Below are 13388 nucleotides of genomic sequence, written 5' to 3' on the forward strand. Positions count from 1 at the left end.
AGCTTCTCGACGAACTTCTTGTACCCTCCGATATGGGATAGGATGAACACCATGGCGTGGTGGAAATCAACGACCTTGAACTCGGGTGCTCGGGAAGGTAAGATGATGTGCTCGCAGAAGAGACACAACCAGAATGATATGGCAGGCATGAGAGCGAGCACGGAGGAAATATTGTCTTCCAAGCGGACCAATCGGGGGAAATGTCGCCTTTGGATGCCTGTAGCGAGTGCGATGAGTGAGATACAACTGAGATTTAGTTTGTCTTTGGGGTCGAGCGAAGGAACCAGCGGTAGCCTCCCTCGTTTCATAGCCTGGACAGAGGTGGTGTTGAAACTGAGATTCTCTTCCATGACGCAAAAGAAAGCTCGATGGGCTCTTCGGTCGCTGACAGTTCGTTCGACTAAAGCCATCATTGCCTCAAACGATCCATCTTTGGCCAATCTCTGAGTAAAACTTGTATTATTAGTATAAAAGTTCCTTCGAAGCAAAATTGTACTTGCGATGAGGTTCTCCATTCCAATTTATGGGCCTGAATGAACAATCGGCGCAGAAGACAGACTTGCCGTACTGTTAGCCCACAAAATAGCGTGATTGTTGTGACGTGTGGAACCCAGCCGGTGGGCGGGAACACTAGAGCACGTGCAATAATAGGAAATGACTCTTTTGCGCGTGGATCGTAAAAGTACAAGGTAAAGACGTGTACCGATCGAATCGTTGATCCATGAAGTATCTAAAGGTCTAGGTAAATAGATGTACATTGCACGTAGTCGTAAGCCTGTTGGGCAGGGTTACAATGTGATTGAGTGATCAAAAGACGTGAAATAAGTAGCGTTTACGGGGCAGAACCGGATGGCCTGGCCTGATTCCAAAGATGTTTTAAGCCCTCGGAGAAGAGCGTAAGTCCAGGTGATGACGCGCCTGACACAATGAGGGTCGAAAATGATCGGGATCGAGAGGGCTAAGGACAAGGAACCCCGGCAAACGCCGTAAGGTCTTTTCTGCGCCGTTTCAGCCTAGCTGTGCTTGGTCAGTATGCTATGTAGAGTTGGTAGATCTTAGTTTTCCGTGTGGTATACAAAGTCGTAGAGACGCTTGAAATACCTGAGCCTTCAACTACGGCGATATATTATTACCTTGCGGCCCTTGCCCGAGTTTGCTGTCAGGTCTATCACTCAGCCTGAGGTCGATGACAGAAGGATCATAATGAATGAGATACAACCAAGAAGGGTAGTCTTTGAACAACCTTCGATAGCCCCAGCTGAGATTTTGCTGGTATGCAGGAAGGAGCACGTAAAAGGGTGAGGATTTCGGCTTTCCAACAGTGTTGGTCACTGACGCGTTCTGCTTATTATTCAAAGAACATCCATTCGGTAATGAACGTCAACTTTGTACAGAATGAGTATTATACTCATCACCCCAGCCGAAGGCAGACTGCATGATACAACCCATCGAACCTACCCATCTGCTAGCATATAGTTCCATACGCGTCTCACGCCACCGTGTTCACTTGCAAGAAATCTAGTATCTACGTACAGCCACTACAAAATTCAAGAAAGATCGTCCTTCAGAATAACTAATAATGCGGGCAAGGAAAACAAATACTGGCGAGATTATACGGGATTGCCGGCGAAAAACCGATCAAGCATAGCAACCGCCACCCAGACATTTCTCTTTTGCAGTTCAACGTCTTCGCAGGCCAACACCACGTAAGGTCCATTTTCCGGTCGACGTTTACGCTGCAACGCAAAGAAATCGTGTTTTCCCTCGCCTACCAACTCCCGTAGTCCAAAGCGGCATGAATCCCACCCGGGGTCCTCTGACCGCAGTCGAGCAAGCGTCAGTATACTATCAAGACACCCTCCCGTACCATCCGCGGCTAGAATCCGACATGCTACAAGAAAGTTCTCGCCCCGAAAGAGGTACTCTACTGCCTCCTCATCCATACCACCAGCAATGTACCCTTGGACAATATCGCACATGCTTGGCCGGAATGGGTTCCGTCCCCAATTCTCTAGGCAGTAGTTTTCGTGAAACGCGCGGTCCACTTGCTGAGTAGATATACGAAGACCACGAACGAGGACAACGCATACGAGGTCGAACGGTGAGTATAGGAAATGATGGAACGGTTTGATGGGGTCGGTGGGGGAGAGGTGGTCGTTGAACATGAACTCGATCAAAGATTTCAGTCCGGGGAAGGACGATGAAACTCGCGCTTGAATTGTGATGGCAGCATACATTTGCAGAACATAGAATTGGCTCCAGACTGTTAATCGCGACCATGGCGGCCCCTGTAGGATGCGAACAACAGTTCTAAAAACTGCGTCGTTCGCCATCGCGGAAAGCGACCCGGCCTCTACATGGCTCTCCAGAGTTTCCAGGACAGTGTCCGTCACCCAGACACCCTCTGAGTCGTCAAGTGCAGCTTGTAAGCAAAATTCGGTGCAAGCCAGAACGACTCTCAACTGTGTTGAGAAGGGCCCCTCTCGAAATAGATCAAAGACAGAGAACATCCGCAAAAGATTGTCCGTCATCTCTCCTGGGAAGTAGTTTTCAACTGCATCTGTAAAATAAACGGCGTTCGAAGGCGAAGCGACTGGTGGTTGCAGCTGGTGTCCGAACACTGAAATGATGTTTTTGCAGATGGGAAGTGGATATCGATGATCCGTTGGAGCCACAGCATTAAAAGCTCCATCACGCTTCGCGTTCTGAACAAGATTGAACCAAATTATCGCAGGTAACTTTGCATTGATATCCAGAACATGCTTGAGGAACACCATCGGGGAAGGTAAACTAGGCGGTTTGTGCACGCTCATCGCCAGACTGGGGTTAGCATGAACGGATGCGGCGAGCTCAATACTAGCACTGGACGTGTCGATGTATCGGCGGTTCCTCCTGAGGGTATACATGTCGCACAAAAGGGGAGGAATGAATAGCTCAAATCGGAGCAGCCGTTCAACTTCGACCTCCATGCCAGGAAGAGGTCTCTTTTTTGACCTCTCAAACGAGCTATGAAGGAGGATCATGTGCGCCTCCCGGATGTCGCTGGCATTTTGGAAGACCTGGTCTACCCTCGGCTTCGATGACATTGGCAGACCGCCGATGGACTGTATGACCATATCTTGAATGTCGAAATCTGAGGACGCAGTTAACAGCCAATGCAACGCATCTACTGAGATTTCGTCTACATGAGCTTTCACTGCAGCGGATTCGGCTTCTCCCAGAGCCACTGCCGACGTCTCCGGCCACTTCTGTGAGGACGAGAACGTGTGAAGGTAGGAGATGATCTGGAAAAGAGTATATGCGGCATTGGAGAGAGGCGTGCGGTAGGGACATTGGGAAAAGAATATTGGTAGAACGATCGATGACAGATAAGCCGCATAAACGAACACGGTGATCGAACCAATGATCCAAGACAGAGAGACTTGGAGGGGAATTAAAAAAACTACTAATCCTAGGAAGAAAATGGCGAGGGCTACATGCATAATAACCGGAAGGAGCCCGACGATAACGAAGACTTGCCACTTTTGAAATCCTGCGTAGCGGAATTGGCGAATGTGATTGCGATCGCGCGGGGTTCCCGAAGGCAAGGCTGTATAGTGGTGAAGCCATTGTTTGACGAGTACGGCTATAAGTGCAGTAGTAAGGCTGAGGACAAGGCTGGTGAGCCACAGTCCGTTGACCCAGACACTGCCACTTGAAGGAATAAATTTGGCGGAAGGATTGGAAGCCGACATCGGAATCATATCAAGGGAAGTCCCATTTGCAAGTGCGCGTTGTATGGAGACCAACTCGAACAGTAGTTTCGCTGACGCCTGGGTGTAGTCCGGTTGCAAGTTCTGGTAAGTTTGTACCATAAAGGTTGTTACGACCGCGGAAAAAAGACCAGCCTTTAAGGATGTTCAGAAAGGGGATTCGGGGGAAGGAAAAGGGACTCACGAAAACGAGAAGCACATCCAGATTCTCTCTGCATTCTCCCATCATGCGAATATCAGTCTGGGTGCTTTCGCGCATATATGTCTGCCAGACCGTTGCATTCGGCGCTGTCTCCTCATAAATGGCATCGCGAAAAGTTTCATCGTTTTGTTTGCTGCCTGGAATTACATTCAGGTGACTTCTGACGAATCTTAGAAAAATCAGTACGTGTACCATTCTTTCGTTGGTCTTGCATCCCAAACACCGTCTTCATCTCTTTGATTTTAGCTTCTTGGACTCGGACATTAGTATCTTTATCGCCCTCGTCCAAACAAGGACGACATTGAAAACCTGACCCGTCTACCACACAGATGGTGAAAAACCAGGGTGTATCGTCAACGTTAAAGACTAACCAGCAGCAACAGAATGTGCAGACATAAATTTCGTTAGTCACGATGAGTTTCCGGTATTGACTTTGTCGTAAACGAGATGTGAAGATTTTCGAATCTTGATGGATGGAGACCAGTAACATAATGATAGTCATGTGGTCTCGCAGACCAGATCAAGCATCCGTGATCATGATAGTTCAGCAAAGGGTCGTAGTCAGACCACAAGGGTGGTAAAAACGAACGGTAGTGGTGGTGGATCGCAACTGAGAGGCATGGTTGGATTATCTCCGCGGACCTTCGTCGTAATCTCCTTCCGCGGACCTCGATCACTCATCTCGATTCCTAGAATCCTACACAATTCTCTTCTCTTGCTCTCTTCCATACGCGATAATATTTTATTTCAAAACTCATGTATTCTTTGCTCGTAGGTCGTAGTCTCTCTTAGGCAGACTCTTAATCTCTTGACAAGCAGTCGAGGTTTGAAACGTACTAGGTAGTATCGTACACTTTGAAATTTGAATGCTTACGATTTTATACGAGCTCGCGTCGTTCATCCAGAATCAGAAGATATACATCTGTCGAAAGCCTGGACTGGCGTATAGAATGCTGCAATTATTTTTATGTGGACCCTTCACAATAATGCCACCATGTTTCAGTCCGAAGCGCCGGAAGCTGGCACCCAGTTCATGGGAATGAATGTTGGTGCCCCCGGAAAGTTTTTCGCGGCGATTGCATAAGGCTCAGTAGCTCTCCAGGACAAGTGTTTGCGGGAAAACTGTAGCCCCATTGTCTGATAGCACAGGCGGCTGGAAATTTTCCGTAGGTACATTCCCTCTACACGCAGATCGGCCACTGACTGCAACACATTCTAATCGCCCTTATCTGAAGCGACGCCATCATCGAATTCGGCAGTCTTTCAGAGAAAATGGAGGTAATTGTATAATTCGCAGAAACGGCGGAGTGATGGCTTATTATGCACGGTATTCGCATCGATTCTTTCATGAAGGCGCGGCGTCTGATACATATTGACATGGCCTGGCCAGGCGTATACTGGAAACTTGAAAGAAAAAAGGACGCTTGTGTGAATGGAAGAGCTGTCTTGAAAGCAATACTTGGCCTTACTCCATAATTGTGAATGGGACCTTGTACTGGGACACAGAAGTTTGTGCAGACCGGAAAAGTACATATCACCATGGAACTGAGGGCCGTTCCCGAATACCGCTCCCGGCCAGTAGCGTTACACTGCATCACCTCGTAGCATCATGAAAACGCGCACAATGCGCTCCACATATGGCAATACGCATATGCATATGTTGTGTCCCATAAATACATTACATGCACCTTGACGCTCCATGTTAGTATGAAGCAATCTATACGACCTTCTCGCTGGACTTATTCGACGGAAACTTAAAGTCATCAGCTTTGTTCTGCATCCCCACAACGGCAGTCTCTTCATCTTGTTGCAGGCTGGCCTCGTCATTTCCGTAGTCGTCAGCCTTGATAGTACTGATTTGCACCTCGATTCGCGGAGTCGTGTGTGGCTTCTGTCAATAGAATAAAGTGATTGCAACAAGCGATAAAGGTGAAGAACATACATTATTGTCTTGGGTCGACATGATGCCGCGGAGGCGAGCGCTGAAGGTGCTGCGCGCGCGATCTTGAAGAGAGTGCGATTCTGCTTCGGTAGAAGCAGGCGTGCGCATGCTCTTTCTCGAATTGAGCGTTGCCAACAGCGAATTGACGTAAACTAGAAATAAGGTGTGTTAGTAATAGCCGCATGTGGTAGCCGTACGTTTGACATACATCGACCAACTAGCTGTCAGTCAGTGTCAATATCTGTTGTGAATTATTCAAATGCGTACTCATGAAGTAGAATGCGAAATAAACCAAAGTGTTCGGGAGAGCAAGAATCTATGGACGCAATGCCATGAGTGTTTTGTTTACCATAGTAAAAGAAATAACTTGCGAAAAGAAGGGACGCGCAGGCACAAATTGAGGTGAGCAGACCGGTATTGATGGCAAACAACATCTATGGCGCACGATCATATCATTAAACCGAACGTAATGGAACAAATGAGATGCACCAGTCGATTAATGACGTTGTTACTCCAGGCAAATCCCGATTTCGCATTGTTAAGGAAGAAACAGATGGCAACCGATATGAGAACATCTCCTGCTGCAGCGAGTACGTTGATAGACATCGACAGCGGTTTCAGTTTTTTGAGGCCGGTAAACGTAGGAAGGTGTGCGCCACCGCCGACATATGCTATTATGAACATGTTATTATTCCGATGTCGAAGGTCTTTGTCACGACTTACCTACTGAGGTCCCCACTTCTCCCAATATCAAAAGCACCTACAAAAGAAGCTGAGAAACCTGACATAGACTCGACAATAATCATGGGCCTACGATGACAGACAGGACTGCGAAGTTTTTCCGGACTATTAGGGAAGGTCAATCAATTCGGTACGAATTTGACGTTGGGGGACAAAACACAAACATGTCCAGATACGGTAGGCGAAGAAACTTTGCACCAAGAATCCCGTGATAGCGTTAAAGACGACCTCGACCTAAGACGAGCGAGTTAGATAAGGAAACCAAAGCTTGAAAAAAGGTGCTAACGTATAGAGTCCATACGATGTTTTCGAGTGCGTCTGTGTCGCCGAAGTGACTGATAGTGTAGTAGTACACTACGGGAATGAGCATCTCAAGACACTCAGAAACGACCCAACTCACAAACATGCGTTATCAAGACTTGGTGAATAGTATCACTGAGCCAGGTGAGGAAAACCTAGAACATCGTCAACGTACATCATGCCGATCCAAAGACGGTGGGTTACACGTACCACGCCCTTCAGGAATATACTGTCGTGTCGGTAGTTATCGAAATAATACCACGTCTGTACGCATGAAACTATACGGTCATCAGTCCGCGTCTTCTGTATGGACAGATAAGACTTACCGCCCCAGAGCCTAAGCACGAGTGGAACCCATCAAAAACTGGCAACGCTGAGGTGGGAAAATGCTTACACAGCAGCCAAGACCATACCGATAAAGAGCGCCCCAAACCTATCAAACATTCAGTTGCTCCATATTTTTGGACCGCAGCAAGGACCTACGTGCTATCGATAGGAGAGGTCGGGACGGCCATGGTGGATGCGAATATAAGAGAGAGCCCAAGGGAATGAAAAAGCTTGGAGCGCAGCCCTCAGGGAATATAAGATTTTGGCTTTCAGGAGGGCCCAACCTCCTTTCACAGATTAAAGCTTCTTTGCGTTGTGATGTAATCGTCAATGATCGACTATATACTTGGACCCGAGGACCTTCCGAGCCTAACTTGTAAAGCACATCAAGGAAACAGATTGAGGGACTGGCGGGGCGCGTACCAGATGAGGGATAGGCCTTGCAGCTAGTGAATATCATTGGTCCTCTCAAGCTTCCGTGCAAGTCTTGGACATTCGTTTTGAAAAATTCTCTGCTCCACCACTCCAATATCTTTCGGCAAGAGAGGATGCCGCCATAGTGGGTCGCCAAAAGACTTACCCGCTGCTGCCGTTAAACCTCCTGAAGATAATGATATCAGCCGCGCATGGTCGTCCTGAAATTTGCAGCGTGAAAGCTCCACGGACACTCAGCTGGCGGTCCCATTGACGGCGACTGACGGAAGTGCTCTCAGTTGGCACAAGAAAAATAGACATACATACAACATTGCGACCTCTCGACAAAAGATCTTGGATAGTAGAAATATACCGGCGCTCTGCAGTCAGCTACTCTTCGTCTTCATCATAGGAATCGTCGTCATCCTCTTGGAGGATCACAGCAAGCTGCGCATTCTCCTTAATGCCGCAGTAAGCTATAGTTTCATCATTATCACATTCGAACTGTTCCACAACTTCGGTGCCGTCTTCAACGAACTTGACGATATGGATCAATTTAGCCCTGCACAAATTTTCGAAATTAGAATGAGACAAGATCTCTATCGAGAGGGGGTTAACCCACGTGTCAAAGGGAATCCCGAACGATTTGCAAACACCGTGAAGAACCTTCTTGACTTGATATCTTCCGCGAGTCTTCAGTCTAGCCCGCTGGTTATCCTGAGGTCCGATAACGGTAACTTCAAAGTGTTTGTCGAGGTCATCTTCGCCGCTGGCTTGAACTCCTGGCTCTTCATCTAAATGGAACGTCAAGGGCGTCGAGTTCGGGATCACATCAGGGACATACAGCGCTCTTTCCTAGGCGATGGATTCCTCACTCCTGGGCCAGAAGCTTGCAACGTGTTGTTAGCGGCTGCGCGATATCCAAGTGAATAAGAACACATACAACGTTCTTTCTTCGCCGGCGACGTGTTAAGTCCACTTGGTCCAGAAGCCTTCGGTGACACGATCTCCTCTATTTCTTGCTTGACGATCATCATGCTTTTATCTGCTTCGAACACTTGAAACGATTACCGTTAGATCTCTGGATTGCAGGCAACAGACAGTGGCTCACCCTTTCTCACATTTCGTCGCTCTGTATCTGATTCTTCAACCTCTTCCCAGGAGCGACCAGTTTCGTGACTCGAAGACGAGCTTGGCGGTTGTGTGGCATCTATTTCTTCATCGTCTTGGCCTCCCTCATCCGTCAAGTGGTCGTCGTTTGCGAATAGTTCCGCTGCATTTACAACTTTCGGGGTGCGCGATTCGGATAGCACGGATTTCGTTTTTGCGGGAATTCGTCGTGCGGTGAGGGCTGGGGATGCATGCTTCCTAATAGAGCGCCCTTTTCCTTTATCTGATTAGGATATCAGTGTCGAAAATTGTACAATCATGAATGTACAGCGCACCGTTGCTTCGAGGAGTAAGAACGATCTTTATTTCATCCAGAAATGGCGCCATGGCTTCGTAGGCATCCTCATCGACTTCGATCTCTCTTTCATGACAAATGTCCAATGTCGAAACGCGTAGAATTGGGTTAACGTTATCTGGGATATCGAATTTGATTCGCAAGGCGGTTATCATGTCCTTCAGTCTATAGTGAGCAGGGTAATGAAAATAAACGTAGAATTCGAGACTCACTTCATAAGTCTCGCGACGCTTCATGAACACGGTTCTTTGTTCGAAGCAGAACAAGAACACTGGAACGTTCTCCGTCGGCTTGGGCATGGGGTTATTTGCTGAGTGTAAGTACATGGATATACGAGACAAAGGGTATAAAAGAGATGCTTAGGAGAGATTCGTAGATGAAAGGAAGTATCAGAAAAATGTTGAATTTCAGAACGCGTGGGCGGCGTCGAAGACCTTGCAGCGCACGTGATATATACACAAAATTAAATTAGCAAACATAATTAAATAAATAAGTATTTCCTCTCTAAAATTAAACCTACCTTCTCGTACCATACAGCAAAAACCGAGAAAAGAATCGGTATCGGGTTCAGATAATGGACGCCGAGCTCACAGGTGAAATTATAGGACACGCTACGTTTCGCTTATGTTACAAAGTAATACTTAAGCTCATCTGTTGCTCCTACCGCGCCTGGAAATCCTCGTATACCTGAATAATTAATCCCGCTGCCCTTGCTACGTATGCACAACATTTAAATATCACAAACGAATCAAAAATATCAGAAGGATAGATCCCTTTCCAGACCGACTTCCAGCGCTTTCAGCTGTATCTCCCATATCTTCCCACAGAGTTCCACCAACCATGCGATACAGGACCTTGAAACCTCGTCCATAGTAACGATAAAATCCAAATCCTCCTCCACCATCTTTCTCCCTTCCCGAGTCATCTCAGACCACAATCTTCTCATCCCATCAAGGTACGCGTTCCTCGTAACCTCCTCTCCTTTGCCGAGCCCTACCCCTTGCGCTATGGCATAGAATGAACTGCGATCGCTGTGCACAGACGTCGGTTTGTGCACAGTGAGTTTCTTCGAGATCTTATCAAGAAGATATAGCACTCTCGCTGTCTGGGATGACTCGGGATTATGTAGCAGCACGATGATTGTCCCGCCCGTTTTGACGCCCTGCAAGCCGAGGACAAGCTGTGACACAAGGAGAAGGTCGCTGTCTCGGTTCCCGCGCCAGCTGGATAATGGACTAGCACCGAGGATGGCGAGGTCGAATTGACGCTTTTCAATATCCCGAGGGACAGCTTTGAAGTTTGTGCCCGCAATCGGACCTGATGACGAGAGCTGGAATTTCGTCAAATCGTGTGGAACGAATGTCTGCCGACGTAGACGATTATCGAGGCAGTAAGCGTGTCCACCGTCTTCTGTAGGCAAAGAAATTCCAAGTCCTCTGGCGATCTTGTTCTTCTCGAGGATGTAAGCAGTAAAGCCGCCGGGACAACACCTTAAAAAAACACGAGGCCGTTCAGAACAACGACCTGTGAGATCTCGATAATAACTCACCCAAGGTCCAGAAAGCGTAATGATCCCCTCGCGGCCGATGGAATACACTGTGTCACCGTGTTCATCTCCTTCATCACTGCCTTCGTCTTTCTCAGCCAAAAGTTGTTTTGAAAAGAGTCCCTCCCGGGAGATCCGGTTGTCATTATCGACCGCCGTCTATCAAAACCTTTCGGGGAACGTTTCTCCTGAACTGGTGGTATCTGGGATCGCGGAGTCAGTATCATGGGCATTGCACAAAAGAACCGGTGGAAGTTACGTCGGTCGTGGAATTAGCTTCTGTGAGCTCCGCGAGGACCTTACAGCCACTCTCAATGATAATATCCTTCAAGGTTGGCTTTTCGATAGGCGGGTAGATGATCAGGTTGTCTGGGTAAGGCGCAACCATGTTGGCAAAGGTGGGGATGGGGAGAAGGGTGCCCTGTGAGGGTCTCCAGATGAATGCACACAAGAACGCCACCTGAAGCTAGGTTATTACAGCATGCGCTGAAGAAACGGGGATATCTTGGCGTTTGGTTCTTCGGGTTGCCAGTGCTGTTACGTCGCCGAGAGTAAACGAAGGCGCATCAGGAATACGGAACGTTCCACAGCGTGAGCATCCGCTGCTTGAACATCTTCTAGACTGATTGATTTTTTAGACAGGTTAATACAGTTGGCAGGTATTGCTCACCTGGTAAAATGATACATGCTAGAAAATTCAAACTCTCGGCCGCAGAGAGATGGATACGGACGAACCTGGCAATGCATATTCTCGGCAAATTCGGAACACAGAAGCGGTTCGCGCGTACTGCGGCGCGTTACAGCACGTCTTCGAAGGGTCAGCTCCTAGTGTACATAATATGTCATGAAATGGAATTTCCAAAGAAGGGGAATAATGAAAACAAGTCCAAGTGGAGCTTTGGTGGGGGGAGACACTGAACACTGGAAAAAGAAAGAGGATGAGTGGACGAACGTGACCGCGTCGCAAAAGACACAGCCTTCCTGGCCGGCAGGCATTCCTCTCTCTTTAACCATCATGTTATCCAGCCGGCGCTCCGTGTACAAAGGAGGAACCACAGCTTACGGCGCTTGCATTCAGTCTCAGCCGCGGCGCTAAACAGGAAAGAGGTGCTCGGATCAGGGTCGACCACCAGGGTTTTTTCATCTCCATCTGTAACGTCGTGTCAGCGGGCAGCCGTCGACCGGCCATGTCTGACCAGCACCGAGTCGACGAAGTATCCAGCAGACGCTCTTCTGAAGGCATCTCCGATGTACAGGACCGCCCAGAAGGGTCGCCTCAGAATAATGCCTCGAAATTGCGTCAAAACAACGAAAAGAAGCCAGAGAAAATGGAGACTGGCAAGGAACACGTCAATTCAGATAGTATTGGGGTCGAACCATCTTCGAGCCCGGGAATACAGGAAGAAGCCGGCGTCGAGGGTGATAGAGGTGCGAAGAAGACCAGACCAGATGCTGGTTTAAAGACAGGTATTGTGGCTCTTGCTTCGGTTCCCTGCTATTATAATTATGCCTAATGAAGGCTATCTTTAGGCAATGACCCGTTCAACTACGAGGACAAGTACCCCGAAGATAATATCTACGAAGAAACAGCCCCGAATGCGAGAGTATGGAGAACATACGTGGACGAGAGTACGAATTACGACGCCAGGATGGTCGGGGAATCGAGGGATAGTGTCGATGTGCTTCTTGTTTTCGTGAGTAGCTGCCCGTATTTACTTTTTTCGTCACTGAAGACGTTTCAGGCTGGTCTTTTCTCAGCAGTGGTGACAACCTTCGTATCGCAAACATCACAGAGCCTACAGGCGGACTATACTCAGGTGTCGGCATCCCTGCTCTTTGAAATAGTCCTCGTTCAGCGTGCCCTTGCGAACGGTTCCTCTCTCGACAACGTTCCAGTGTCTTCTCTCAATCCATATACCGCATTCACTCCTGCAACTACGGACGTCTGGGTGAACGGGCTATGGTTCACGAGCCTCTCCCTTAGTCTAGCAACTGCCCTGGTCGCCGTGCTCGTGAAACAGTGGCTCCACCATTACCTCGCGCTTCCTTCAGGGACGCCTCGGGAGCGAAGCCATGTTCGCCAATACCGATACAGAGGATTCCAGAGGTGGCATGTTCTCGTCATCATTGGTCTTCTTCCCGTCCTCATGCACCTCGCACTTGGGATCTTTTTTGTCGGATTGGTCATATTCCTGGTACCACTCCGACCTGGCCTTTCTTGGGTCATCGGCATAGGCACTGTCGCTGCATACGCGACATATTTGATAACCATCTTCCTACCAATTCTATACCCACAATGCCCCTATCGCACACCGCTGTCGGATCTCGTATACTTTCCCTATCGCTATATTACACAGGACCTATTCCCTAAACATATCCGACCACTCTTCGTGGAAGAGAAGGATGATGAATCTGTTTTTTACAAGCCTGAAGCGAAGGGCATAAGTTCGTTGGATGATCTGGAAAGGGAAGTGGTGCAAGAACGGTCAGGAATCTTGTCGGCGGAAGCGTTACATTGGTTGTTCTCTTCCTCGTCGAATCCTACGGTACACAGTATCGTGGTACAGTCTATCGGCGTTCTGCCGCTGTCGGCGAAGGATGCAGTGAAGAAAGTATTTGGGGAAGCGACAAACATTCGTGCGGCTCAGAGGAACCTACTCTGGGATCCCACGCAAATCCAACTACACTCCTCAAAGCCA

The 13388-nt window shown here is 48.3% G+C and overlaps 5 protein-coding genes across 5 annotated transcripts; 1 reads left to right on the forward strand and 4 right to left on the reverse strand.

Annotated features, from left to right (window-relative positions):
• Positions 1-3425: 3425 nt before the first annotated feature.
• On the reverse strand, positions 3426-4149 carry EV420DRAFT_1280347 (uncharacterized protein; the record flags this gene model as incomplete). Its single annotated transcript, XM_060468203.1, has 2 exons — positions 3426-3887; positions 3937-4149. Coding segments are annotated over 2 exons (675 nt in total), but the record flags the coding sequence as incomplete, so codon positions are not given.
• A 1470-nt stretch (positions 4150-5619) lies between these two features.
• EV420DRAFT_155447 (uncharacterized protein) lies at positions 5620-7614 on the reverse strand. The gene is made up of 15 exons (XM_060473609.1): positions 7421-7614; positions 7332-7370; positions 7264-7274; positions 7148-7215; positions 7038-7092; positions 6924-6991; positions 6802-6871; positions 6711-6742; positions 6620-6656; positions 6386-6567; positions 6268-6330; positions 6164-6212; positions 6105-6113; positions 5897-6048; positions 5620-5845 (listed from the first exon to the last, which is right to left on the reverse strand). The coding sequence occupies exons 1-15, from the start codon at positions 7450-7452 to the stop codon at positions 5672-5674; spliced, it is 1041 nt and encodes a 346-aa protein (XP_060322753.1). The 5' UTR covers positions 7453-7614; the 3' UTR covers positions 5620-5671.
• A 173-nt stretch (positions 7615-7787) lies between these two features.
• EV420DRAFT_155361 (uncharacterized protein) lies at positions 7788-9583 on the reverse strand. Its single transcript, XM_060473565.1, has 7 exons — positions 9356-9583; positions 9124-9301; positions 8790-9071; positions 8622-8735; positions 8523-8567; positions 8301-8472; positions 7788-8240 (listed from the first exon to the last, which is right to left on the reverse strand). The coding sequence occupies exons 1-7, from the start codon at positions 9467-9469 to the stop codon at positions 8069-8071; spliced, it is 1077 nt and encodes a 358-aa protein (XP_060322754.1). The 5' UTR covers positions 9470-9583; the 3' UTR covers positions 7788-8068.
• A 284-nt stretch (positions 9584-9867) lies between these two features.
• EV420DRAFT_155473 (uncharacterized protein) lies at positions 9868-11198 on the reverse strand. The gene is made up of 3 exons (XM_060473617.1): positions 10949-11198; positions 10693-10892; positions 9868-10633 (listed from the first exon to the last, which is right to left on the reverse strand). The coding sequence occupies exons 1-3, from the start codon at positions 11075-11077 to the stop codon at positions 9901-9903; spliced, it is 1062 nt and encodes a 353-aa protein (XP_060322755.1). The 5' UTR covers positions 11078-11198; the 3' UTR covers positions 9868-9900.
• Positions 11199-11696: 498 nt separating this feature from the next.
• EV420DRAFT_1342513 (uncharacterized protein) lies at positions 11697-13042 on the forward strand (the record flags this gene model as incomplete). Its single annotated transcript, XM_060468943.1, has 3 exons — positions 11697-12156; positions 12220-12383; positions 12432-13042. Coding segments are annotated over exons 1-3 (1053 nt in total), but the record flags the coding sequence as incomplete, so codon positions are not given.
• Between the last annotated feature and the right edge of the window lie 346 nt (positions 13043-13388).

This window comes from Desarmillaria tabescens, assembly GCF_030435595.1.
Source record: "Desarmillaria tabescens strain CCBAS 213 chromosome Unknown EV420scaffold_103, whole genome shotgun sequence".
Lineage (NCBI taxonomy): Eukaryota > Fungi > Basidiomycota > Agaricomycetes > Agaricales > Physalacriaceae > Desarmillaria > Desarmillaria tabescens.

Coding starts and splice junctions, on each gene's coding strand:
- EV420DRAFT_155447 (XM_060473609.1), bottom strand. CDS start 7,452: ATGGCCGTCCCGACCTCTCCTATCGATAGCAC. Junction 6,331..6,385: donor ACAACGTCATTAATCGACTG/GTGCATCTCATT, acceptor CGTGCGCCATAG/ATGTTGTTTGCCATCAATAC. Junction 5,846..5,896: donor TGTCGACCCAAGACAATAAT/GTATGTTCTTCA, acceptor TTCTATTGACAG/AAGCCACACACGACTCCGCG.
- EV420DRAFT_155361 (XM_060473565.1), bottom strand. CDS start 9,469: ATGTACTTACACTCAGCAAATAACCCCATGCCCAAGCCGACGGAGAAC. Junction 8,568..8,621: donor GCCGGCGAAGAAAGAACGTT/GTATGTGTTCTT, acceptor ACACGTTGCAAG/CTTCTGGCCCAGGAGTGAGG. Junction 8,473..8,522: donor ATCGCCTAGGAAAGAGCGCT/GTATGTCCCTGA, acceptor CGTTCCATTTAG/ATGAAGAGCCAGGAGTTCAA.
- EV420DRAFT_155473 (XM_060473617.1), bottom strand. CDS start 11,077: ATGGTTGCGCCTTACCCAGACAACCTGATCATCTACCCGCCTATCGAA. Junction 10,893..10,948: donor AAGCTAATTCCACGACCGAC/GTAACTTCCACC, acceptor CCGCGATCCCAG/ATACCACCAGTTCAGGAGAA. Junction 10,634..10,692: donor TTACGCTTTCTGGACCTTGG/GTGAGTTATTAT, acceptor TGTTTTTTTAAG/GTGTTGTCCCGGCGGCTTTA.